The sequence below is a fragment of the Oryza glaberrima genome, chromosome 9 (assembly GCF_000147395.1).
Source record: "Oryza glaberrima chromosome 9, OglaRS2, whole genome shotgun sequence".
Taxonomy (NCBI): domain Eukaryota; kingdom Viridiplantae; phylum Streptophyta; class Magnoliopsida; order Poales; family Poaceae; genus Oryza; species Oryza glaberrima.
The window spans coordinates 19356439-19382425 of NC_068334.1; the positions used below are offsets into that span (position 1 = coordinate 19356439).

The 25987-nt window shown below is 45.0% G+C and overlaps 3 protein-coding genes and 1 non-coding gene across 4 annotated transcripts; 1 reads left to right on the forward strand and 3 right to left on the reverse strand.

Moving 5' to 3' along the window:
- Positions 1-417: 417 nt before the first annotated feature.
- Positions 418-489, reverse strand: TRNAK-UUU (transfer RNA lysine (anticodon UUU)). Its single transcript has one exon. It is a non-coding gene; the product is annotated as a tRNA-Lys (tRNA).
- Positions 490-663: 174 nt separating this feature from the next.
- On the reverse strand, positions 664-3986 carry LOC127785044 (RHOMBOID-like protein 2). The gene is made up of 5 exons (XM_052312466.1): positions 3466-3986; positions 2106-2269; positions 1504-1670; positions 1172-1419; positions 664-973 (listed from the first exon to the last, which is right to left on the reverse strand). Exons 1-5 carry the CDS (start codon positions 3744-3746, stop codon positions 862-864), a joined length of 972 nt encoding a protein of 323 aa, XP_052168426.1. The 5' UTR covers positions 3747-3986; the 3' UTR covers positions 664-861.
- A 4627-nt stretch (positions 3987-8613) lies between these two features.
- Positions 8614-11487, forward strand: LOC127783828 (uncharacterized; the record flags this gene model as incomplete). Its single annotated transcript, XM_052310980.1, has 2 exons — positions 8614-9156; positions 9236-11487. Coding segments are annotated over 2 exons (741 nt in total), but the record flags the coding sequence as incomplete, so codon positions are not given.
- A 7159-nt stretch (positions 11488-18646) lies between these two features.
- On the reverse strand, positions 18647-25760 carry LOC127784556 (homeobox-leucine zipper protein ROC6). Its single transcript, XM_052311884.1, has 9 exons — positions 24850-25760; positions 24499-24749; positions 24284-24401; positions 23437-24171; positions 23247-23348; positions 22912-23151; positions 21642-21816; positions 21167-21564; positions 18647-19700 (listed from the first exon to the last, which is right to left on the reverse strand). The coding sequence occupies exons 1-9, from the start codon at positions 25009-25011 to the stop codon at positions 19278-19280; spliced, it is 2604 nt and encodes an 867-aa protein (XP_052167844.1). The 5' UTR covers positions 25012-25760; the 3' UTR covers positions 18647-19277.
- Positions 25761-25987: the final 227 nt, after the last annotated feature.

The following is a 25987-nucleotide window of genomic DNA, read 5'->3' on the forward strand; positions in this document are numbered from 1 at the left end:
TCTACTTTTTGTTCTTTTCCATGTATGTTCTGTCTATTTTGTTCTTTTCCTTGCTGATTTATGCTCCCTCCGTTTCACAATACAAGTCATTCTAGTATTTTTCATATTAATATTAATGTTAATGAATCTAGATAGATAGATATATATGTCTAGATTCATTAGCACCAATATGAATATGGGAAATGATATTATGAAACGGAGGAAGTAATTTGCTGGTAACATAAATATGCTTCAGGATCTCTGCATTGCTAGTAACTAGTAACACCTGTGCTTACATGAGTTCGATCATAATTCTCATCTTTTAATGATTCGACTAATGGTGCAAAACTGCAAATACTTCCTTTTTAATGTGGTAATTTCTAGTACCTTCATATAGCAAAAAAAAAAAAAAAGGGGGATGATGCTTCCAAAAATGAACGCCGTCCGTGGGGATCGAACCCACGACCACGTGGTTAAAAGCCACGCGCTCTACCACTGAGCTAGGACGGCGTTTTGAATGAAAAGAAATAGATCAAATATAACTACAATGATCGTTTAGAATTGCACCATACATCAATTGCTTTGTCTCTTCAGATCAAGAGCATTTGAACAGACCAGAATGCATAGAACAACTTTTCTGCAATGAAGGCATTTGAAGCAAGAAGTAACGGGAAAGCATAAAAATAACTAGAATGCTCAACCTATATAAACTTCAGTAGCCGACGGAACAAATTTACAGGAAGAAAACAAATCGCGATACAGTAAAGAACAAACATGATAAACAAATTTGTTCATATATCTACAAACACACAAGCATAAAATGGTCCTCTGAATACTACGTATTTTTTTTTTTGCCGAAAATTCAACAGAAAACTAAACTCCTTAGGTATTGCACTTCCACTTCGATGTGGGTACGCAGTTCAGGTAGTGGCACCAGTGGCATCCGTCATTTCCATTCTTACCCTTGAAGAGCATAACTAGTGAAACCACAAACCTGCATTGCAAATTCTTGGTATCAGGATCATTTCAAGTTTGACATAAAGATACACCATCTGGATGATGCCCACTAATAAGGAAATAAATCACCAGCATGAACGCATATTTCTATATATCATATTTTGGACTATGAATATGCACATAACAGTGGTGTTCCCCAATATTTCTAACCATATATTGTAGCCAATTAACTTACCCGACAAGCAGCAAAACGAATGCCACAACCCACAAAACATATTGGTATGCTTTGTATTTGGGAGGCTGATTAGTTTGGGGCAACTCATGTCGTTCCATCCAACCAAACTGTGGCCTTGCCAACAAAACAAATCCCAAAAGGAAGCCCGTCACAAATCCACCGATATGAGCAAAGTTATCGGCATGAGGTAGTATCCCAATAGCCAAGTTGATTGCGATTATAAATAGAAGAGTTATTATGGCTGCTGCCTGCAAGAGTGGATTAGCTTGATCAAAACAAACATCAAGCAACTGAATAGTGAAAATGTATGTGCATCTATCTCATTTACTAACCTTGTTGGAATAAGTAGTCCAGTTCATAATAAGCTCAGAAAGCATTGATCCAAGCAGTCCAAATAAAGCTCCAGAGGCTCCAACAGAGATGTAGTTATTACGAAGGAAAAGCGCAGACAACACACTCCCGCCAAAACCAGATAGCAGGTATATGGCACCAATGCGAACTAGTAGGTAAGGAAACTAGTGTCAGTTTACAGATTATTAACATGCACGGAGTGGTGACATCAAAATAGAATAATAAATAGAGCACTAAAGAAAGTCTTAAGAAGAAGCAAAAGGTGACACAACTATGGAGACAATTAGAAAAATGAAGTCATTTATGATTTTATTTTCATATAAGAATGGCAACCCAGCTTCGACTACTAGATCTGCTAGAAGTATTGGGATCCTATCCGTTTGAGAAACATAATGTCATCAGAACAGAAACCATAGCCATGCATTTCAAACCAGGTCAGGAGTGTTCAGTGTATATCTTGACATTGAAACATCCACAAAACAGAAATTCTATGAGATGGCATGTATTCAAAGATATATGTTAACACTAAGAACGTATTCTCATAGTTAAAAATGACACTGAATCAGCATAGTAAGAAACTTACCGAACCCAAATTGCTGTTCAAGGCGGATTCCAATAAACAGTAAACTCAGCATGTTCACAACCAAATGGATTAGGCCAGCATGGAGCCAGATACAGCTGATGAGACGCCATCCTTGGTGCTGATGAACAACTTTGTTCCAGTCAAGAGCTCCCATTTTCTGCAAACTGCCAATCAAAAAGAGAGATGTTAATAGGATCACCAATCATGTTGTTCATCCAAGAAAGCTGGGTGCATCATATGATGCAGAGTCTGGGATTTTCATTCCATTATCTAATAAAAATCTTGTTCATCCAAAACTATATTAGTCAGACCTATATTAAATTCGCAAATAAAAGCAAACAGCAGACTTCTGTGGCCAACTGGCCACTGAGCTATTATGTTCCTTACAAAGGCGTTACAATTAAAATAAGCAGGCAGACAAGTACCGTCAAAGAGAAAGCTCCAACATTTACCAGTCTTTGGCTTACGTTTTTTTCTGACAGAACTAGTACACTATACATATTGTTAGTAGGGTATCAGTATATAATAACACATGATCCTAGGCCTGTAGCAACCATGTCATACAATTCCCAGCTGCAATCTGATAAAAGTATCAATATGAAATGTACTAGGTCTGTAGCTTAAATACTGACAGCAGCCATCACGAATATCATAAGAGACTGTCGAAATGAGTTAGTATTGTGCCACAAAAACTACACGATTTAAGGCACACGCTCTGTTCCGAGGTTATATCCCAATGTGCCCTATTAGCAACAAATTGCACCACAGGGAGACTGAAGCTATGAGTGGATTAAGAAACCAAAAGCAACGAAGCTCTAGATCAGTCCAAGCTATAGTCCGGATTGAGATCTGAATGGTCACCATCGGAGCACAGAGTCACAGAGTTCCCTGTCTCCTGAACTTAAAAACATTAAAAGGTGTGAAAGATTGAATTGAAGGAAAAGGAAGTTTGTTGCAAAATATCCTTGTTTGGATTCCCCTTGGGCAAAGCTTCGGCCACCAAAGAAAAAGCTCGGAGATTTCCTCCCGCTGGTCATACTTTAAGTACACAGAATCGCGCGCTTTCAGTTCATCATCAGTGCTTAAAGATGAGAGTACTTTTAATTAGACCTCCAAACCACACCCGAGAAATTCTAATTTTACTCAAAATTGACCAGTTAGGCAGCTGAAAATCTCGTCTTCCTATTCCTGGCAGCGCCTCGATCAAACTGCAAGATCCGAAACTCAAAAATAAACCCCCCCAATCTACCCGCACAATTCCGCCTCGAGCGCACCCAAAACGCCCCCAATTTGAGCGACACCATGGACAACGGCAACAAGAGAAAACAAAAAAAATCTCAGGAGAGTGGACAGAACGTACGTGGCGGAAGACGGGCCGAGGAGCGGGTTCTCGCGGAGCGGCTGGAAGGAGAAGCGGCGGAGGAAGCCGGCAACGCAGCCGCCGAGCGCGCTGCCGTGCTTGGGGCAGTTGTTGACGTACATCTCGACGATGAACACCGCGATGCAGGCGACGATCACGGTGGGCACGAGCCACGGCCACCACTTCCTGTCGTCCCGCCCCTCGTACCCGCCGTACCCGTACCCTCCCCCGCCGTACCCCGCCGCCACCCGGCTCTTCTCCTCGCCGCCGTTGCTCGCCATCTCCTCCGATCCCTCTTCCCCTTCCCCTCAGTGGCGAAGAAGAAGCTCGAGTGGCTACTAGTGGTTTCCCCGGAGCTCGGGTTTGGCTTCGAAGCGAGGGGAAGAAGAAATGATGCGGCGGAGGAGGAAGGGAGAGGAGACAGCGACCGGCGTGGGCCCCGCGGTGGGTGGAGGGCCTGTCTCGCTGGCGCGTGGGGTCCCCCGCGACACCGGGCGGTGAGCCGTTGCTGTCTCCGCCTCCTGGCCCCGACGAGGCGTCGAGAGAGAAAGAGAGAGAGAGAGAGAGAGCAGAGTGGTTGGTCCGGCTCGCTCGCAGTAACTGCTCCACACAGGGTAGGCGAGGAGGCGAGGGGAAGGCGAGCACGCGACGCGGGCGAAGGCGAGGACTCGGCGTACGTGTGGCGTGTCGTGGCGAGACGAGGCGCGAAGCGTGTGGATCCGAGAGGGGGGATCGTTCCATGCCACGGCACCGCGACGGACGCGGGTGCGTGTTGCGGGCCGGGGGTGAGCTGTTGCACTGTCGCTCGGCCCAGGTGGCGTCTCCTCTTGCATACTTCCTCCGTAAAACAAAATATTTAAATTGATCTTATTTCAAATCATACTAATTTTTATAAGACTGTTAAATATGTACATACATTTAGTCTTTGTACCAAATATTGATAAATAGATAAAAAGTTCTGCTAAAATTTTAATAATATTATCAATTACCAAAAATTTGGTATTGTTTTGATTACAGTCTAAACATCCTCAAAATCAATCTAGATAAGAATATGATATAACCTAAGATAACGAATCTAGATATATTTGTATATAGATTCATTGTCTTGGATTATGTCTCATTCTTAATTTTTTTGGGTTATGTCTCATTCTTAATTTCTTATTTAGGGTCATATTTTTGAGACGGACGAGCATAGTATAGCCACCTGCTCTGCACGGGCGCCCGCGCCGACTGGGTAAACGGCGCTCCGCCACCACCGTGTCACCCTCACCGTGCCAGCGTCGCCAATGTACAGTACACAGTCTACAGTAGATGCTACGTACTACTGTAATACTACTGGGCTCCGTGGAAAAGGTGACTGACACGTCGTCGACGCAGCCGCATGCAGCAGCAGTGGAGGCTGTCCTCGTGTCGCGCATTCCGCGTTAGATCTGGGAAGAACTGTGGTGGGATCATATGCAAGCTGACCGCGTCGTAAATGGAACTTTTTTGTGTGTGGGTGCGTACTGTGCGCGTGTACGGCCCGTGTTGCATTTAACCGCGCCGTGCGCCGCCCGCGTACTGTGCGTGCGTACGTACGTACGTGGTGGCGCACGCAACGGGAGACCCCAAGTCCCCAGCCACGGCCACACCACAACCCCAACTCTCCAAGGCTGTGCCTTGCACGCACCGACGCCGTGCGACGGTGCGAGGGCGTACTACTCAGTTGCATTGCATGCGCTCGCGTAGGCGTAGGGCTCACACCGAGCTGGTCCGTCACGTATGAGTACGTGCTCCAGCTTACCCAGGTCCCCCCACCGACGAGGGATCAAGATCTGGTGCAGTCGTTCCTACGATTGCAACTTTAGGAGTTACAGCGCAGCCGATGGATAAAAAATCAACGGTTCAGGTGGCAGGAAAATACTGTTCAGAAAATACTATAGCAAATCTGTACGATAGCGATTACTGTAGCATCGATGGTGCAACAGGATGACAGAGCGAATCAGGGCGTTGGCTCCATCGATCCAACGGCTATAACGTGCTCCGACTACTAAAGTTACAGTCGTTACTACTACAGCACCGGATCTTAATTCAATGCAAGCAAGCCATCACTTGTGATGCCGGAGAACGCTCGCGAAACGGTCAACACATTGCTATTGTATTTTCTAAACAGTATTTTCCTGCCACCTGAATCTGAACTGTTGATTTTTATCCATCGGCTGCATTGTAACTGCTAAAGTTGCAGTCGTAGTACTGCACCAGATCTTGATCCGCTTGCATTGCAGCTGGCTGCAAGCCCTGCAAGCTGTGTACGTGCCTTCAATCCCCGTCCGTCTCGGCGTCTCGATCGATCGCCGGTGAATCGGTGATCGATCATGGCTCTGCGATTTCTGCATGCATTCAAGTGTCGCAGGCGAATTGCTAGCTGGAAAATGGAGTTAGCAAGCATGCATGATGGATGGATATGCTGGCAATGGTATACGGCCGTGGCCAACAAATCCAACTGTACGAACAGGGACGGCTCGCTCACTTTCTTTCACCTCAGCCTTCGTCGTCCTGGCCTCCTGGCCCGCATCCAAAGGGCATGAATTGACCGAGCAACTCATCAGCCAAGCCAGACCCCCAATCCATTCCTGAACTCGTGGTGACTGGTGAGGGCTCCACATGTCGGATCCCAAGCTTTTGGGTATGTTTCGTTAGTGTTTGGTTACTAGCCACACTTTACCACGCCTCACTTTCCACTGCCACAATTTATTATGTATGTAGGGATGAAAACGGTCGGAAACGATCGAAAAACAGCCTCAACCATTTCCGTAACCATATTCTCGGAAACGAAAACGATATCGGAAATATCAGAAAACCGGAAACGGAATAATACGGACGGAAACATATCGGTGCAGATCGGAAACCAGTAACAAATATGGAAACATTAAACTATAAAAACATATATTTAACTTTACATAAGTATATTATATGTATACATAAATTCAAGCTTATACTATATAAATTATAAATTAACTTCATTTTAGCCATGCATAAAAGTTAGAGATTTGATTGAAGAGTCAGTCAATCTGTAAGCTGTAGGCCAAGTATAGACATGCCCTATAAATATCGACATATTTAGAATACGGTAATTACCATATTATAAGAAACGGTAATTTCCACAAGAATACGGTAGATACGAAAACGATCGATATAACAGCAAAACCATTTCCGTTTTCATTTCCATATTTTTTGCCATTTCCATTTTTGTTTTGGTCGACTACCATTTCCATATCGCTCGGCCGGTAGAAAGTCGAAAACGAACGCCGGTCGGCCAGTAATTTCCGTTACTGTTTTCACCCCTATATGTATGTGTTTGGTTAGCTCAACTTCCTTACCAATTTCACTATACTTTATGACTAGCAATTTATTCATCACATTTTATGGTTGTCACAACTTATCTAATATTAGTTGTGGCAAAATATAACCGGTAACCAAACATATCCTTACTACTGTAGTTAAGACTTCTTTCAAAATCACCAGTTTTTAAAAGGTCAAAGAATAAATAGTTACCCCCCTTCATAAAAAAAAACTAATATATTTGTAGTAGTATTATATTTGTTTTTAGGCAGAAGGAGTATATAGTCTTGACAATAAATTAAAAGCCAGAAATCGAAGAATCAAGGTTATTCAGATTTTTACAATTTGCTTAAAATTCCAATCTCTGTACGTAGCCCTTTGCCTTATTTTACAAAACACATGACGCCATTGTAAAAGATTCCACATAAGTTAAGTGGCTATTAGAAGCTGTGGTGTGACGTTGTCTCGATGGCAAAATCATTTTCCGCAGGGCAGCTGTACTGACCCCATATGTCGCCTCTCGCTACCGGTGGTACCGACTACCGACGATGCCACAGCATTTGCTGCTGAAAGGGAATCATTGGCTTGCCAAGTTAATTAGCAGCAGCAGCAGTATATTTTGGTCCTAATCAAAAGGGATTATGCTACTTGGTGGTTATCTCCATATTGTCATTGAGTTTACTCCTAAACAATCTGATCTTACTTCCTACACGCCAAAGGAACCTCCTAGTTTATTGTTGAGCTTGCATTACGCAAAGCTAAACAATGTTGGATTACGCAAAGCTGAACTATGCTATAGTTCTCTTTGACAGGACTGAACTACTGTAATATTTTCTTCTTTTTTTTTTGACCGGACTGAACTTGCGTTGTTCATCACTCCAACGTCCATTTTCTAAGAATCGATGTGAATGATGTGATCATTTCAGCCAATGGGCCAGGCTCCGATGGCATATCCATTTCATTGCCAAAATAAACCCTATCACTATTTATTTCAATGGGCCAGGCTCTGAGGACATATCCATTTCCTTGCAAAAAAAAAAAAGTGAATGTGACGGGACGGCATCCCGTTCAGACGGGATGATATATCTGAGATATCATCTAATACCTTAGTATCAGCCGATACTTACCAGGTATCAGGCTGATACTAAGGTATTAGGTGATACCTCGGAGGTATCATACCGTTCAAATGAGGTATCAAACAATACTTACCAAATATCAGGTGATACATCAATGTTATCATTATGTCCGAACGGTATACCTTCTTGTATCATTTCCAAAAAAAGAAACTTATTATTATTATTTATTGGTAAAACCAAAGATTGATAATGCCAAATGTTGCCAATATAAAAGATGCAAATGTGTTGTTGTCTGGTTTGATTCCATATCAAAATTTAAATTTGGTGTAGTTTTGTAAATAGATGGAGTTCGGTAAAGTTGTAATGGTGAAATCATGTTCAGTTTATTGTCGTACAAAAATTTGGTTGACAACAAAGTGAACAAATCTTAAATATAATTATGTACCGTATAATTGGCTGTGTTTAGATTGGTCCAAAGTTTAGAATTTGGTTAAAATTGGAGACAATGTGACTGAAAAATTATGTGTATGAAAGGTTTGATGTGATGGAAAGTTGGAAGTTTGGAAAAAAACTTTGGAACTAAACACACGCACAAACGTGACGAAATATCTTATAGGCCTTGTTGCAATGAGCCTTTTCGGTCAAAGAGCCCAATTGTGTGCTACAAGGCCCGCATCACGAACCACTTGAACCCAAAGATTTCTCATGCCAATTCGGCCCACACCAACCAACCCCGCAAAACCTCCCCTAACACCCCGATGCTCCGCCGCATCGCCGCACTCCGGCCGCCGCCGCCGCCGCAGTCGCGGCGGGATATGCATCCAAGTCCACCACTGCTGCTTCTGCGGGACCACGCCTTCGACGGCATCATGGAGTGCGCCGCTTTCTCGTCCTCTACTCCGTCCTCCTCTATGCGGCCACCCCCACCGCGCTCGCCGGCGGCGGCGGAGGGGCCATCTCCGTGCCCTTCTCCCGTCTTGGCGCCAGCTCCGCCTCGCGCCCCTCGACGCCGGCCGTTTCCTCCTGCGCCACCCGCACGCGTTCCACCGCGTCCTCCACGCCCCGCCTCACCCCGCGCGCCGCCACGGCGCTCCGCCTCGAGGCCGACACCATCGCCTCCTCGCTGCCGGCCTCCATCATCCGCATCCGCAAGCTCCTCCTCCTCGCCCCCCCCCCCCCCCCCCCCCCCCCCCCCCCGCACAACCGCCTCCGCCTCCGCCTCGAGCACATCCTCCTCCTAGGGGAAACCAGGGTAAGCTGCACACCGTGTTCCTTCGGGAGGCGTATTACAAAGGTCAACTCGTTGAGCCCAATGAGATTTATGCGGCGAGGCGGACAATGTAAGAGCTGCTCATGTGGAATTGAACCCGCAGAAGGCGAATTTGGACCGGATGTTCACTAGCACGGGTCGTGGGTGGGATGAGCTTGGTGGCGGTCGTCGTGGGGGAGCAGAATTGAGGGAGGAGTTCCTTGGTGAAGCGAGTGACCGGAGAGCGAATATTAAGGCTGATGGTGATTATGGTGGAGATTGTGGCCATGACTCGGGAGTTGAGTCACTCTACATTGAGTGAGGACTGAGGAGCAGAATCATACTGTGGTACTAACATCAACTAAGGAAGCTTGCCTTCTAGAACAAGTATTGACACCATCTATAAGCTCTCTTCTTCTGATGGTGAATTAACAGTCGGATGCAGCAATGCTGATTGAGGAGAAGATATTGCCACCCGAGGCTAAAACTAGTGAGATATCTTGTGCTAAAACTGTTGATATTGTCAAATGAAGACTCTGGGTGTCGGCATTTAACTTCACTGCAATGGTCGGATGGCATCTTCGTTTTGCACTCCGTTGTATGAAGAAGGAACAAAGAGAGAGGCATGGGAACTGAAAACCCCTCATTATTTTGAGCACTTGTTCTTCTGATAATTTTTACTGAGTCTTGTGAGTACTCTCAGTCTCTCACACTAGGAGTGAATCTCTCTCTCTCTCTCTCTCTACCTATTGGGGATTGGCATTGCCATCTCAAAATTCTGTGACTATACTACCTATCATTTCTTATACATCGTATAGAAACAATTGAACTTTTATGTGTAATAAGTGTTGCAGGGAAACTCCAGCTAAACTGAATTGTCTGATGTCAGTGTTAATGTCAATATTTAATCTTATTAATTGTTTTATGTTTTCCTTGCTATGTCTTGAGTCTTGGCTAAGAAATCTGGAAATACAGTCCAAAAGAATTAATTTCCAGAGTTGATTTCAAGGAAAAGTAAGACTGGCCTTTTGGATCCTGTTGTCGTATCTACTCATAGACTGGCACTAATCTTTACCTTCTACTTAGTTAACGAAGGATCATTGCATCCGACTACGATTTGATGCATAATCAGTCTTGAACTATACATTGCAGACATGTTATGTCTTCTGTCCATTGTGAATTTGTGATTGCTGAACCTTACTATTTAGTATCATATTTTACCCTGCCAGTTTTGTAGTTCTCAGAATGTTTAACCTGACTGCAAGGTCTAACCTATTAGATATGTGTTTTTCACTTTAGGTATGGTCGACAACCATACAGGTAGTGTTCTTTACTATCCAAAGATAATAAGATATTTGGACTTTTATTCAGAGCGTCATGGTTGTAAACAGCACTGACTGATTAAACAAAAAGAGTTTCTATTTCATTTCACTTAGTGACTAATCAGCTTGACTGTTCTTCAAAACATTGTTCAAGTTTGGAACTTCTGCAATCCCTTGATTAATAATGATTCTTCTATGCAAAACAACAAATTTTCACATGTGAATGTAACCTCAGTGGCTTTCATATCTGCAATGAAGGAACGCGGTACAGATTGAAAGGGCAACCAATGCACAGTGCAAAAGACATTGATGAAAAATCAGAAAACAAATATTACAGGAAAAGTCCATTCAGTTTGGAACAGAATGATGAAGGCTCATGTAGCACTGCAGTTGGCATGCCTTATTGAGGTCTGCAGCTTGCTCACTGTTTCAAATGCACAGTGCTGGAATGTCTTGTGTTGTGGTTGTGAGTTGTGACTGTCTCTGCCATATGCACTTTTATAAAAGACTTTTGCGGGTCTCCGGTTGCAGGCAGGTCCGGTTAACTCTTCAATATGCACTGGAATGCTGAATGTAATGAATTGGCAGTCTGTAGGATCAAAGTTCCCGGGTCGATGGGATCGAGGAACAGGGTCGAGAAACATGGTACGCTACTTACAAGATGGGGACGAAAATGACCTCGTGTTCCTGGGACGGCGTTCCCGGATTGAGGATCGCTGCCACCGACCCCGTTTTCTGTGACTATGGGATTTGTTCTTCTGAATATCATTTGAAACCTCTGAATTTCAACTTGCATGATATTGTGAACCCACTAATTGGTACGTGATGTCATCATGGTTATAATGTCTGATATTATCTGCCAAATATGCTGCTATCATTGGGCTCCATTTTACTGCTTTGCAGATGTTTTTACTTTCTAAATAACCTGTTTTAGGATTTTTTTTATGTCATTGACTGCCTACTTTTTTTAGTTTGAGTTTTTAAGTGTTAACACCCAATTATACTTTAATTATTCTGAATTCTGAACTAACTTATTGTCCTCTTGCCACCTGAAATTGTCAGCTCTCCCTTCAAATAATAATACTATGATCCTCAAGTAATATCAACTAGTAGTAGCATTCTCTGTTCATATCAGATAATCGTGCTTGTCATTTTTCTTTTGGCCTTCTTGTGTGATGGGACTTAGTTCTGATTTGTGTCTCCTATCTAGCTTTATGTCCTTTTCTGAAAATTTATTTGTTTGATAGTGTCATTAGATGCTTATAGTAAATGGTCTATTCTTGTAACATGTATTGATGACAGCATGGGTTAAAGGATATAGGTCTAGTTTAGCAATCGAGCATAACCTCATTTATGATGTTAAGTGCTGATGAAGATTGAAATGTATAAAAACAATCTATGTTGTCCACAATCCAACAGACATATTAAGCAGGTCTCTCTCGCTCTATTTAATTCAATTGATAGTAAGCTTTTCTATCAGCTTTTGTAACTCTGCTATCATTTTCGGGTATATCTTTTGTCCTCTACTTTCTGTCTGCCTTGTTGTTGCTACTTCTTATGGGAAAAACATACAGGATTACTTTTGTGCGCCAAACCCATATTCCTTTTTTTTTTCTCAAACCATTATGCAGTGTTCTGCTATTTGTGCTCTTACATGGGTGTTTTGAACTGAGCTAACTATTTTTCTTGAATGATACAGAGCAAAGAGAGGTGATATATGGTCTCTACATTGCACTTATTATTCTGGAAATATCATCTCTATCATTTATGTTGCCTATATTAGCTGGATTCTTTTGGCCCACAGGTATGTTGACATCACATAAACATCTTATTCCTAATTAATTGTGCTGAATGGAATTAAGAGCGTATGGACGAATTACGTAAGTTCGTTTGGTATGGTGTGATTAATTGCCGTTGCTGTTAAGCCTTTCCAGTTAGGTGTGCTGGGTTGATCCAATGCAAGGCCGTATTTGTATCATCAATAATTGCCATTGCAGCCGCCGCACGCACGACCCACATGACCCATCCACTCTTGGTCACTCATATCAGTGTTTCAGCTTTCAGCCTTCAGCCTACAGAAAAAAAGGGGGGTGTTATTACAAACAGCTTTTTAACTAATTAGTACCAAGGAATAATCATGTGGGTAATAGTAACAATTTTTGGGAACAGGTCCACGTGAAGATTACTATTGTCCAGCTCTGTAGGCACAGCTAACACATGCTGACATGCAATACTACTGCTGCTCTGCTTCTCCCTCTCTTGGGGTTAAACAGGATGTCATCAGCATTAGGCCAGGAGGTCGACGCCAAACCTAATATCCGAGTCCAGTGAACAGTGGCCGACAGAATTAGAGTTAGAGATCGGATTAGATTGAACCCTATTTAGTGGTAAATTCATACAATCGATGACAGTAAAAAGGTTAGTATATCCTTAAAACATAGCTGAGCTCAAACTGAGCGTGCTTAAAAGCTCGAAGACAGCTTGAGCTCGAGCCCAAACATACCAGCAATGTAGAGGGATGTATTACTCCCTCCGTTTCAAAATGTTTGACACCGTTAACTTTTTAGCACATGTTTAACCGTTCGACTTATTAAAAAATTTTTGTGAGGGAGATTTGTTCAATCCCTCTCTTGATGTTCTTCTCCTCCCAACGTAAGTCTCCTCAACTCTAGCAGCACTATCCTCCGGCTGTGCTTATGTCATAGCGTTGGACCATGACACAGGACTTAGTAAAGCCTTATATGTAAGTACGTGCCATGGGGGTCCGGTGTAAATCATGGGGCTGTTTCAACCAACATTCACTGCACGACTACCAAAATTCAGCAGCATATAGTAACTCCTTTTACCCTCATGACAGCCATGCATGATCTCTGCACCACACAACTGTGAAACGCTGCAGTATAACCACCACCGCCGAGCCTCGTGATTCACACTTGCCGCTATGACTGTCAGTAGCCTTTTTACCGGCCAACCTTTCTTGTTCTGGCTGCTGATCGATGGACGGATGCCCGGACGACTTTCGATCAGGGGCGTCAAACTGTCATAAACCTGAAAAAGCATTGGTCATTGGCTCCTGTTAGGACTGAGATGTTCCGACATGTTTGTTACCCGCGGTTATCACCATTTATCAATAGAAGTTATTACTACATCCGTCTCAAAATAAGTACATCTAATATTGAGTATAGCACATCTTATATAAATTCGTAGTATTAAGATATATCACATCCAACATTTGATGTGTTTATTTTGTGACGAAGGAAGTATCAAATTTGCATAAAGTTAATCCCTAAAATCTGTCACATCTTAGCAAAACAAGATTGTTTGGAAAGCTATTGATTACGAGAAGCTGGTGAATAGCTGGTTGGTAAAAATCTGAAAAAACTTGATTTCTTAGTTTCTAATTTCTAGTTTATTTTTTGAATTTTATAGCTACATTTTTTTTGAAAAATGTGGATTGTTTAGAGAGCTCGAGCCTGAAGATTATAGTAGAAGTTGTAGTAACTAGAAACTTCTCTAACTATGGCCCAAAAGAATTTTGCCATATATACATGTGGATCAAATTTATTAAAAGAAATTTTTGTTATAACTCTGACTATAACTAGATAGTTGTCTAAGTTAATCAAACTTGACTACTATTAAAGCTCTAAGAATGTAGCCTTTGGCTAAATCTTATTAACAAATATTGTATGTTTCTATACCTGTCCGAGTTGATCAATGGTCAAAGTGATCGAGAAAGTTAGTTGCCGCTTCACTATATCGGCTACTCCCTCTGTTTCGTATTATAAAATACTTTTGACTTTGTCTTAAAGTATTGCTATGCTTGTTGAAAATATTGTTATATTTGTTTATAAACTTAATTAAATACGGAGTATAAAGTAGTTTGATTTTAAAAAACTTAAATCATACTAACAAAGGGAGTAATCAAACATGGTGGTAAGTTGTGGTGGCCAACTAATCAGACAGCTATTTGCCGTACTCTATCCGTTCAAAAAATATTAAACTAGGAGAGGATATGACCATCCTTCTAGAACAATAAATCCGGACTATCTTAGTCCAGATTCGTTGTCCTAAGAGGGTTTTTTTTTTTTTTGACGGCGAGTAAACCTTTGGATGCTACTACTAGCTATAGCATCGGTCGATCTGTCGTTGCAAAGGATTGAGTGGCTGGATGCTACTACTAGCTACAGCTATATGTCAAGTTCTCTACAGAAAACTGGACCGGATGGCGCAGCTACTCCCTCTATCCCGAAAAAATCTAACCTAACTAAAAATATAATTCATTCTAGTACAACGAACTACCTGGCTGCACGGACGACGTCGCCGGCCGGCCGTCCCGTCGCTTCCGGTGTCCGGGTGACTTCGCCTTCGCTACAGGCCAGAAGCAGCATCTTCCGCGGGAGCCCAACAGTCAACAGTGGCCGCCGTACCGTACGTGCACAGTTACAGCTGCGGCCATACCCGCCCGATCGGGGCAGGTTCGATCAGTCGCCGTGTTCGCTAGGAAAGTCGCTGGATCCACCGCGAATTCCGTGTAAAAGCTTAGCGCCGCCGCGCGCTCCGTCTCCACGGGCCTTTTCCACCGTCTACAGCCCGTACAGTTGCTTTCTTGGCACCGGTGTTGAAAGAGGAGCGCTAGTTCGGCTGTGTTTAGTTCAGCGTAAAGTTTGGATTTTGGTTGAAATTGGAGATGATGTGACTGAAAAGTTGTATGTGTATGACAGATTGATGTGATGGAAAAGAACTGAAGTTTAGATCCAAACTTTAGATCTAAACACAGCTTTCGTGTAAGTTTCAATTTAAATCGTAAGTATAACATTCATTCCTGGCTGCAAGTATTCCTGCATTTTATACTTCCTACCTTGAAGAAATAAAAAACTGTTCAAATCCATTGTACTAGGAGGTTAGGAGGTTAGTTTTTTTTTACGGAGGAGTATGTTCTTGATTTATTTTTCATTTTTTTAAAAAAAGTAATATGTAAGTATTAGTAAAGGACGTCCTTGCAAAGAGACAGGAGGCAGCAGATGTTGGGGTGGGGGTGCATTGCAACTTTGCAAGGCAAGGATATGAGAGATCTTGTGAACTTGTGATCAGCTAGCCGTCTCTGAGCTTGCGCAGGATGGGCAGCAAACACAATTTATTGCCCGGCCGGCGGCAGAGGGACCCGCACACCAATGCAGTAAACGGACGCGGATGCTTACCCTTACCCGGCTCCAAACGGTGTATATATTGCAAATAAAATACGTGCTCTTAGTGATTTAAAAGTAAAGACGGTAAAATAAATTTTAATGAAAAGTTTCCAAAAATCAGCTTTAATTTAAAGTTATAAATTTAAAATTTAGTTAATAAGTATAAGTATAAACGAAAAGATGAGACCGGGTGGTAGCTGATGTACCCCCCTTTCATCACCGAGGAGAGTCATCTGTTTACATCAGGCTACCAGCCAAACTCGAGGCCAATCTCAGGGCCCTTTGATTCAAAGGTAATTTTAGGCCTTATTCGGATTAGAGGATTTCTAGAGGATTTTCGAAGGAATCCTGTTCAATAGGAATTTTTCCTTTCCTATCATTCGGATAGCAAAAGTGGATCACAGGAAAACCAAGGGAAACTTTCCTCCGCCCTTGATTCCAAGGGAGAAACGCAGGAAAAAATACATGGACTCTGACCTCTTTTTTTCATTTCCTTCACGTAAGACCGAGGAAATCAAGCCCTAATCAGTTGGAGTGACATGATGGGACTAATATTTTATTGCTTAATTAGACTATAATCTATGAGATTACTGTTGATTGGAAAATTCCTATAGTTTATATATTCCTGTATTCCGAACGCTCCACACCATCAAATTCCTATGTTTTTCAATCCTACGTTTTGCACATGCAATCCTATAGTATTCCTGTGTTTTTCCTATTCCTATGTTTTTCCAATCCTTTAATCCGAACAAGCTCTTAGAGGATCTCATTCCTATAGGATTTTTTCCTATATAGCCCTTTGAATCAAAGGAATGGATCCTATAGAATCCTATGAAATTCCTATGGATTGTCTTTTCCCATGCAAGTTTTGGAGAAAATTTAACATGAGGTAGAATCTCATGGAAAGAATCCTTTGAGTCTTCATCTCTCCTCAAATTCCTGTGTTTTTCCTGTGTTTTGTAATCTCCTGTTTTACACTTGCATTCCTGTCAGAATCCTATGTTTTTCCTATTCCTCCGTTTTTTCATTCCTGTGATTCAAAGGGGCCCTCACTGCCTCTCGAAAACTTATACCGAGAGTATTTCAAAATTGGAGAGAGCAAAGATAGTACGATACGCAGGTTGTACGTAGTAATACTTTGGTGCATGGTCCAGATTTTTTAAAATTCTCGAGTGAACTATATTGCGGCAGATTATCTTCTCAATTATAGTGATAAACAAAATGTTTTAAGAACTGAACTAAACAAATACTCCTTATATTTTGTAGTGTCAGACAAATAATCTGGTGGATGGATAAATCGAAAATAATAGGGCCATAAAACAGAAGCAAATACTAGTAGCACTTTCTGAGCAGCCTAAAGGAGGTGCCATGTTTTTTAGCATAATTTTTTAAGTAAATTTCACTTTGACCCACATTTTATTACCGATGTTTTACTTTGTATCACTCTTTAACTAATATTTTCACCTAGGTAATCTGGCCTTTGTTTCGCTTTGGATGATCACTTAACTCTTTTCTCAAACATATGAACGATCTTAAGAACGTCGGTTTATACTTGTCAATGAACTCTAATATATAGCTATATGTTTTCTTCAGCATATGAAAAATTGGATATAGATAGATAAAAGAGCTGAGGATGTTCCAAAGTGCCACAAAAGTAAAAATACCTTGTCCAAACTGAAAACATTGGTTAAATGGTGATTCGAAACGAAACATTGGTAATAAAAAGTGATCCAAAATAAATTTTACTTTTTTTATATCTAATTACCTCAGGTATCAGGAAGTTATTAGTGTTATTGACAATATAATATGACGTGCTTAGAGGCCAAAAGCCCAAAAGTGGTTGCTTACCGTTATCTAAATATAAAAGGATAGGGATGAGCGATCGACCAAGAAAGTAACATCACACTAAATGTGGGTATCTCAGTATGTTGCTGTCATGAACAATGGCCACACTGTTGACACTAACTGCGGATACACACGTAGCTCGACATTATTAATGTCGATGTACATAATTAAAGAGCCATATCGGACAACTGATGCACATTAATCAGCTTGATACTACAAAGTTAGACAAGCAACAAAGGACTTACTGACAGATGTGTTACAGAGAATTAACAAGGCATTACGGCATGTCTCTTAACTTATGTTTCACGTACATATATGTATGCTTTAGATAGGAAAAGTGATGCTGCAATTAATTACCTGCTCTAACACAGAACTAGCTAACCAGACGTACATACAAAGTTGTACTACCCTCTTCTATTTACCATTTTTTACTTCATTTAAAATTTTCAAGTTAACACTGTAATTAGTAAGTTGTAACTGACGGGAACATATTTCTAAAATTTTGAGGTTAGAAATTCAATCCAACCTAAATAAGTAAGGATTCTCACTGTTTCTCTAATTATCGTCACTCCCTTTAGTTTGCAAATACGTACTTGTTTGCTGGAAATATTCATTAAGCATACATGAAAGTTTACTAATACGATATGTGTTTGATATTCCCTATAATCAAGTATGTTTTGTTGAGCATCTATACCATTTTATGGTGTGATAAACCAGGACTCTGATATATAGTAACGGTCGTGTACGTCCATCTTATTATATAGAGGCTGGGATTTAATTTCATTATTAAAAAATCAAGTGAGTATCAAAATTAATTTAATAACTGGGAGTAAAATTGTAAAATCTCTTTTGTATTTGTTTTCGAGCCTTTTTAGATGTAGAGGTATTTAGTGTTGGACTGTTGGTCAAGAGGTACATACCCTTGTGGCTCTATCAAGACGAATAAACCTTCTGACCAATAATATGAGATATGCATATCTCGCTTTATATATACCTCTTAAGATGAGAAATGTATTTTGTCAATGAAACAGCTCTATTTTTTTTACTTCTCAATTAATAGTTGGGAGACCTCCCAAGGAGGAAACCTCTAAAATAGAAAAACATAGACTTTTTCCTTCACAATTTAAAACGATACCATGATAGAAAAATGATTCCAAAAAAATTGCATAAACAAACATAGAATAAAATTGAAAACTTAAATATGATTTTGATGATGTTCTCAATTAATCTATCAACGGCATTCTGATTAAACATAGTATGCCAAAATAAACATGTTTATATATCAACTCATTCCAACATTATGCAAACTAGACAAACACCAACGATCTTGGGGATCTGATCAGTATTGTTTCTCTATATTTCCCCCATTTTGGAGAATTAAAAAAAACTTCACAAAATGGTTAAATTAAGCAAACTGCTAGATATATATAGGAGATCAAAGCCCTAGGGGTTTCTTTTCACCAGAGACTAAGTCAATACCCGAACCACCACATCAGCTTGAGCCAAGCCTAGCGCAAGGTTCGTTCTTGACTTGATCCCTCTGCAACTCACCCCATTTAATTTGCTCATCTATGCAAATATACTCCACACACTATATATAACTTAATTTTATTTTTATCCTCGCTCGCATATCGCCTCTCGAAAACTCTACCTGATCAACGATTGAGTTGCATCCATCAGCCAGTTTCGGTCGGCCATCGCCCGCCGCGGAAGTCCTCTCAGTCTTCTAACCTTCAAAAGTTAGACATTTGAGGTGGCATCCGATTCGACTCAAAAATGGTCGAGTCGGAATCCACGTCAAATGTCCACTTATCTATGGTGAGATGATGCTGGCCTGCAGTGCCGACTTGATCTTCTGGATGGTGCAGGAGAGGAGGTTGCTGACGGTGTCGACGGACTCCACGGTGAGCTTCGCCGTCGGCAGGTTGTTGACGAGTATCTGGAACGCCACCGTCACCAGCGACCCGGTGTTGTTGCTACCGCCACCGCCACCGGCGGCGGAGTTCGGCGAGGCGCCGCCGCCGACCTCTGCCGGAGACGGCGAGGCGCCATTGTTGTGGCCGTCGGGGAGGATGGCGAAGCCGGAGGGGAGGAGGGAGACGTAGGCGGAGTCGCCGCCGTTCATGACGACGTGCATCGACTGCACGTCCACCGGAGCGTAGACGACGAGGGAGCCCGATGAGTCGGTGCACGTCTCCTGGAGGATCAGCATGTTGTTCTGGTTCCCGCTTGTGGCCTGCAGGAGAGTCATTAGTATTTGTTTTTTCAAGATATGAGAAGTGAACAAAACTTAATTTAAGGCAAGAATTTCTTGGTGGGTTTGAACATATATTGGTGAATTCGAACATTGTTCAGGAATAAATTAACCAGATAGAATGAGCTGGTGCAGATGAAAGTTGTAAAGTGGTCTCCAATCTAGAGGGAAAATTTTAACTTGCCATACCATGAAAATTCGTTGAAAATGCAAAGCTGAAAAATTGGTATATGAATCATATCTAATTCATCTGTTAGCTTTTGTACACAAATCTGGACATAGCCTATATCTAGATTTATATATAAAAATTGACTTATTTTGAAACGGAGAGAGTGGTACTTTCTAGTTTCTTTTTTTAAGATAATATCATAATAGTACATTCTAGTTTCTACAACTGCATGTATATAAAATATCCTAAACTTTTGGAGACAATTTTGTAACAGCAGTCTTGGTGGAACCATGGAGCACTAGTATGTGCTTGCAGCAACTGCCAGAATCAATGCAGTCAGAAATCAGGAGTTGCAAGTTAAAAACAAGAAAAAGATGTCATCCTCTCCAAAGTAAAAAAGAAAAAATAAAAAAGAGACACGGGGTAAAGCCTGACAGGCTTTCTGAGCCAGGACAAGGGCAGCAACTCAGCAAGGCTAGGCTGCAAGCAAGCTTCCAAAACATGGAGAAAGTTAACAGCTAGCCTTCTCTCACAAATGTCAACCCGGTATTTTTATCCTTTTCCGAATTGTCCTCTTGCTTCTGTCACTCACTGAGCTAGCTCATCAGTCTCAGCCCATGCATTACCCATACAGGCATACAACCAGCCACCCTCATGGTAGTACAGTACTAGGTACTACTAATTGAAATGTTGTAAAGCTTTAGCAACAACTGCCAAGTGCAGCTAATGCATAGGCTGTGCTCACTCAGTGCCATGTTAATTAGGTAAAAGTTTTCAGCTTAATTATATTGCCTCTCCCTCTTTTGCAGTTAGGGTTTATCACTTTTGCAGGGCCCTGTACAATATTTTTTCTTGCTATCCTTGAACTAAAGAATTGCAACCAAAAGAACCTAATGATAAATTTACTACAACCTTCTAGTTTATGTACACTAGTATAGTTCTTTTGTGAGAAACGCCCAGGGTCTTCTGGCTAGCTCCACAAGGTGGTACGCTAGACGATCTGGATTCGAAACCTCACCCCTTCTAATTATTTGATATTAGATCATTTCCTAATATTCGTGTCTTTTTTTTCATAGTCCTTTTGTTGTAACTTGCAATAACAAAATACGTACATTGCAACTTATTTTAAAAAATATATATATACCCCATTTATCTAGCCTTAAAAGATCCTATCAACTCTAGAAGGCAGATTCACCACAATCACCATCACCACCGCCAGGTTTTTTTTTATGTAGGAGTAGTAGAGATTTTCATGTGTAGGAAGATGAAAAAAACTTACATTTGGACGGAGGAGGGAGACGGCATTGCCGTGGTGCTGGCCCTTGGCGATGTGGTCCATCTCCTGCATGGCCTCGCCGTTGGCAAGGATGTCCCAGTCGCCGCGCCGCTGCTCGTCGCGGAGGTAGTCGAACACGCGCTGCGGCAGCGTGCCGGGGAGCCGCACCGACGTGGTGGCGCTCAGCACGACGCCCGGCGGCTCCCCCGGCGCGCCCACGCTGTGCCGCGCCATCATCCGCACCTTGTCCTCCCCGTCCCCGCCGCCGCCCCCACCCTCGCCGCGCCACTCGTCCAGGCGCCGCCACTTCTGCGCCGCCGACGCGCACACCCCCGCGCAGAAGTTGTCAGTCATCCGCTGCGCCAGCTTCAGCATGCTCCTCCTCCCCACCGGCGTTATCGCTGCAAAACCACAAGAACCATTAGTAAGATCGAACTCCGGCCACCGGAGCTAGCACTAGCACGAACGGCGAGCTCACCAGCGTGGTCGCGGGCGGGGAGGGAGTTGGAGCAGAGGATGGCGAGATACTGGCACTGTCGCTGGAGCGAGGCGAGCCAGCGGCGGGCGCCGAGGGCCTGGCCGGAGCGGAGCAGCGGCCGGTAGAGCTGGTGCGCCGCCGTCTCGTCGTACTCCGCGTGAACCACCCACGTGACCTGCCCACACGTACACACACACACATTAGCCTAGCTACCGGCAGGTGAATCAGTTACTGCCATCACGGCGAGCTCAGCTCAGCTCAGCTTCGTCACAGCCTCGACAAGGCAGTAATGGCGGAGGCAGGTGAAAAAGACTGGTGCATTCAGCCTCATCACGTAGCAGTAACAATAACTAGACATTGCAGATTTGCAGCTAGCAGCAAAAGGCACGCAAAAAAACCCCCAAAAACAAAATGACCATGGTAAAACCCCAGCACCGGAAGCAGCCATCGCACAAGAGGACAGACTACTGTGTTAGTATCAGTCGATATGAATAACAAGCACCAAGTGTTAGCATAGTGGAAATCCAGTGGTCGGCATGCGTCGCCAGAAATTCAGGACTGACCGCTGCGAAAAAACCCTAGCTAAGCTCTACTCCACCACAGTAGCATCGCAGAGAAGATGAGCCAAAGAAACAGTAATATAGTACTACTACTACCACAGTGCAACCAAGAGCTCGAGGTCGTATTAAAATACTGTGATGAACTCCATAAAGAAACACTAAAAAACTGGATCTTGGTGGCACGCACGCACGCACGGACGGACGACGCAGCGAGAATATTGGGCTGCGGAAGCATCGAAACATTTCAAAATCGAGAGCTCATCTAACGAGGCGTACGCCTAGCTCTCTCGCAGTACAAGGTCAAGCAAGCAGCAGTTGCTGGCTGCTGCTGCGAGTGACGACGAGTTGCTGAGTCGTCGCCGGCGAAACCGGCCGTTGTTGTTACGCGCGCCTCGGCGCGCGCGCGCGCGCGTCCACGGCGGTCATCACCACCATGCGCGCGTACGGGGGCGCATTGACTTGGGGGCACTTGGCGACGCTGCATCGGTTGGCGCGCCGCGTCCGTCGTCGCGGCGCGGCGCGGCGCGCGCGGCTTTGGATTCACCCAGCATAAAATACTGAGCTGTACAAGGTCTTAATGGCGGTGTCTCTCTCGGGCCAGGCCACCACTGTAGCCGCCACATGCTTGCTGCGCCGTGCGTGCAAGTGCAAACACAATCGACGGGAGAAAGGTGTAGAAGTTTTTGCTTGCTTTTGGTTTGGTTAATTACCTTGGAGTAGCCATTGTTCATGTCCTGCACGATGCAGCCGGTGGGGAGGAGGCGGCAGCCCATGTACGACGACGACGACGACGACGACCCGCCGCCGCCGTTCTGGTCGGGGCGGAGGACGGCGTCGACCGAGACGTCGACCACCGCCCAGAGGCCCTCGGCGTGCTGCTTGCAGAAACGCAGGAACACCACCTCCCGTATCGGCACCAGCGGCGACAGCACCTGCAGCTCCGCGTGCATCTGCGCATGGCATGGCATGGCGTGTCTGAGCCGGCGAGACGCCATGGACGAACAGCTAGCTCGCGGCGAGGGGAGGGGGGAGATCGATGGCTCACCAGTTGAATTGACCCGCTGCGCGTGCCGCCCATGCCGCTGGAGATGATGTCCGTGGTGCTCGCTCTCGCCACCACGCACGGGAACATCTCCGACCACCGTGGCTGGCCGCGGATTGCATTGCGTCAGTACATAGCTTAAACAAATGCGTTGTTTTTGGAGTTAACCGTGCGTGCGTGCGTGCGAGCGTACCGCGTCCATGAGGCTGTCGACGAGGTCGACGCTGCTGATGATGGCGATGCCGGACTCGCGCGTCGCCTCGGAGACGTAGCCGGCGGGGCACTGGCCGAGCACCCTGGCGAACGCGCGGTGGTACTCGTCGTAGTTGAGCGTCTCGAACCCGCCGTCGAGGCTGGGGAGCCAGAGCGGCTCGTCCATCTGCGCCACCTTGACGAGCTCGTCCATGGCCGCGAGGGCGAGCTCCAGGAGCACGGCGCGGTCGATGGCGCCGCCGTCGGCCGCCGCGTGCATGGCGCCGTCGAGGCCGCCAATGCCCGCGGGTAGGCGCATGGCGGCGGAGCCCACGGGCCCCCCCGTCAGGCCGGAGGAGCCGCCCATCAGGTCGGGGATGGACTGCATCGCCGCCGAGGCCCCGAGCGCGCCGAGCCCGAACCCGCCGTTGCTGCCGACGCCGAGCTCGAGGCCGGAGCACGCCTGCAGCGACGGCGGGCCCGGGGAGGAGATGCTCGAGATTGGCCGGCCGAGGAACTTGCCGGCGAGCGCGCAGACGCGGTCGAGCTCGTCCTTGAGCCGCGCGTTCTCGATGCGCAGGTGCTGCTCCTCCAGCGACACCTCGCCGAGCACCGCCGCGCCGCCGCAGCTCGCGCACATCGGGTTCCTCATCGCCTCCCGGATCGTCATGTTCTCCGCCCTCAGCTTGTCGTTCTCCTGCCGCAGCAGCGCGTTCTCATGCCGCTCGATCTGCGTCTGCTCGCCACCACCACAAATCGAACCAAAAAAAAATTCAAAATCATGATCAAACGAACACGAGAAGAATCAAACATCATCATGGATTGATCTGTGCAACAGCAAGCGAAACCTTCATCTGGGTGCGGCGATTCTGGAACCAGAACTTGACCTGGCGGCTCTCGAGGTTGAGCCGCCGGCTGAGCTCCATCCGTTGCTTCTCGTCAGGATGTGGACACTCCTTGAACACGCTGCACGATCGCACGTAGAGAAAAAAAAAACCCATCAAAAATCAGAATTTGCTTCGTTATTTTTTTTTCCTGATGTCATCGAGAGTTTGACGCTTACGCTTCGAGTTCTTGGATTTGCTGCGGGGTGTGGCGGTGATAACGCTTCTTCTTCTTGCGCGGGTTGCTGTTGTCCGGGTCGAGTTCGTCGCCGGAGGCGCCGTCCAGGTTGTCGCTGCCGGAGCGGCTGTCGTTCTCGTCCTCCCGGCCGCGTCCCAGCGAGTCGCCGTCGCCGCCGCTGCCGCTCCCGCCGTTGCCCATCATGGCAAGCGACCGGTTCACGTCGCCGAGCTGGCTACCGTCCATGGTTTGCTAAACCAACACAAGATTAAAATTTTAAAAAAGTAAATCAATATCTAAGCACGGCAAAGAATCACAAACAAAAGAAGTGGAAAAGCTCGTGAGAATCTACCAGGCCGAGAGAGAGGCCGGGAGCGGCGAACCCGCCGCCGGGCTTGGGGACGGGCGGCGTAGGGAGGAGGCGGGAGTTGTGTACTCCGCCGCCGCCGCCGCCGCCGGCGTCGTAGGAGAAGACGCCGGAGCCGGCGCCATCGAACATGCCACCGAAGCTCATCACGCGAGCTCACTACAAATGACAAAACAAACACCAGTTTTTCTTCTTCTTCTTCTTCCTCCGGCCAAAATCACTCCACCGTGATCCTACCAACTCCGGCGGATCCCCTCAGATCCCAACAATTCAATAATTTTTATGAGCCTCGGGGAGAGGATTTGGCACGCATTAAAACGGCTGGATGGCCGCATCAGCAGCGCGGCTATACATGGCATGGCGGCAGCAAATATGGAAGCGAATTATTGCAGCGTCGCGGACATGGAAGGCAACAAGCCGGACACGCCGGAGGCGCGAGCCAAGAAACAACAGCTCATCCGCCGGAGAAGACAACTTTACACACACACACCCCAAGCTCGGTCGCCGCCGGCGTCCGTCCTCGCCGATCCTTGCTTAAACCAAGAAAGCTACTACTACTACCACTTCCGCCGCACCGTGCGACAGGAGAAGGAGAAGCTAGTAGTAGTAGCTAGCATGAGAAAGAAGCGAAGAGAGGAGAGGAGTTGAGGAGGAGGAAGGATGGGAGATGAGGAGAGGAGGAGGAGGCGAGAGGGTGGCTGGAGAGAATGGCTATAATAACAAGCGTGTTAGATAAAGCTGGACATGTGGAGAGTCCACGAGCAGCGCAGATAAAACAGAGGCCGCTACTGCTGTTACCGCCCAAGAAAACGGCAGCTAGCGGTAAAGATCGATCAGAGGATGAAACGGGGTAAAAAAAATCAATCGCAAGTGGGGCTGACTCGCACGCGGCGTCGACGGCGAGAGTCAAATGGGCGGCCCCCCACTCTCACCCTCACTCACCGATGATGAACGAACGTAAGCAGACGCAGGTCCATGCATATACTCCTGCCCATTTTTATATGCCTCAGATCCCGGCGAATAACGACGATTATTTTATTCGATCAGCTTCGGATATCGTGTGCAGAGTACTTCTCCATACCCGCAGCCGGTTGTGTATAGACTTGTAGTGTAAAAAGGGAAA

Coding starts and splice junctions, on each gene's coding strand:
- LOC127785044 (XM_052312466.1), bottom strand. CDS start 3,746: ATGGCGAGCAACGGCGGCGAGGAGAAGAGCCGGGTGGCGGCGGGGTAC. Junction 2,270..3,465: donor CTCGGCCCGTCTTCCGCCAC/GTACGTTCTGTC, acceptor TTTGATTGGCAG/TTTGCAGAAAATGGGAGCTC. Junction 974..1,171: donor TTCGTTTTGCTGCTTGTCGG/GTAAGTTAATTG, acceptor TTTGCAATGCAG/GTTTGTGGTTTCACTAGTTA.
- LOC127784556 (XM_052311884.1), bottom strand. CDS start 25,011: ATGAGCTTCGGTGGCATGTTCGATGGCGCCGGCTCCGGCGTCTTCTCC. Junction 23,152..23,246: donor GCAGCGGGTCAATTCAACTG/GTGAGCCATCGA, acceptor TGCCATGCGCAG/ATGCACGCGGAGCTGCAGGT. Junction 21,565..21,641: donor CCCCGCCCGCGACCACGCTG/GTGAGCTCGCCG, acceptor GTGGTTTTGCAG/CGATAACGCCGGTGGGGAGG.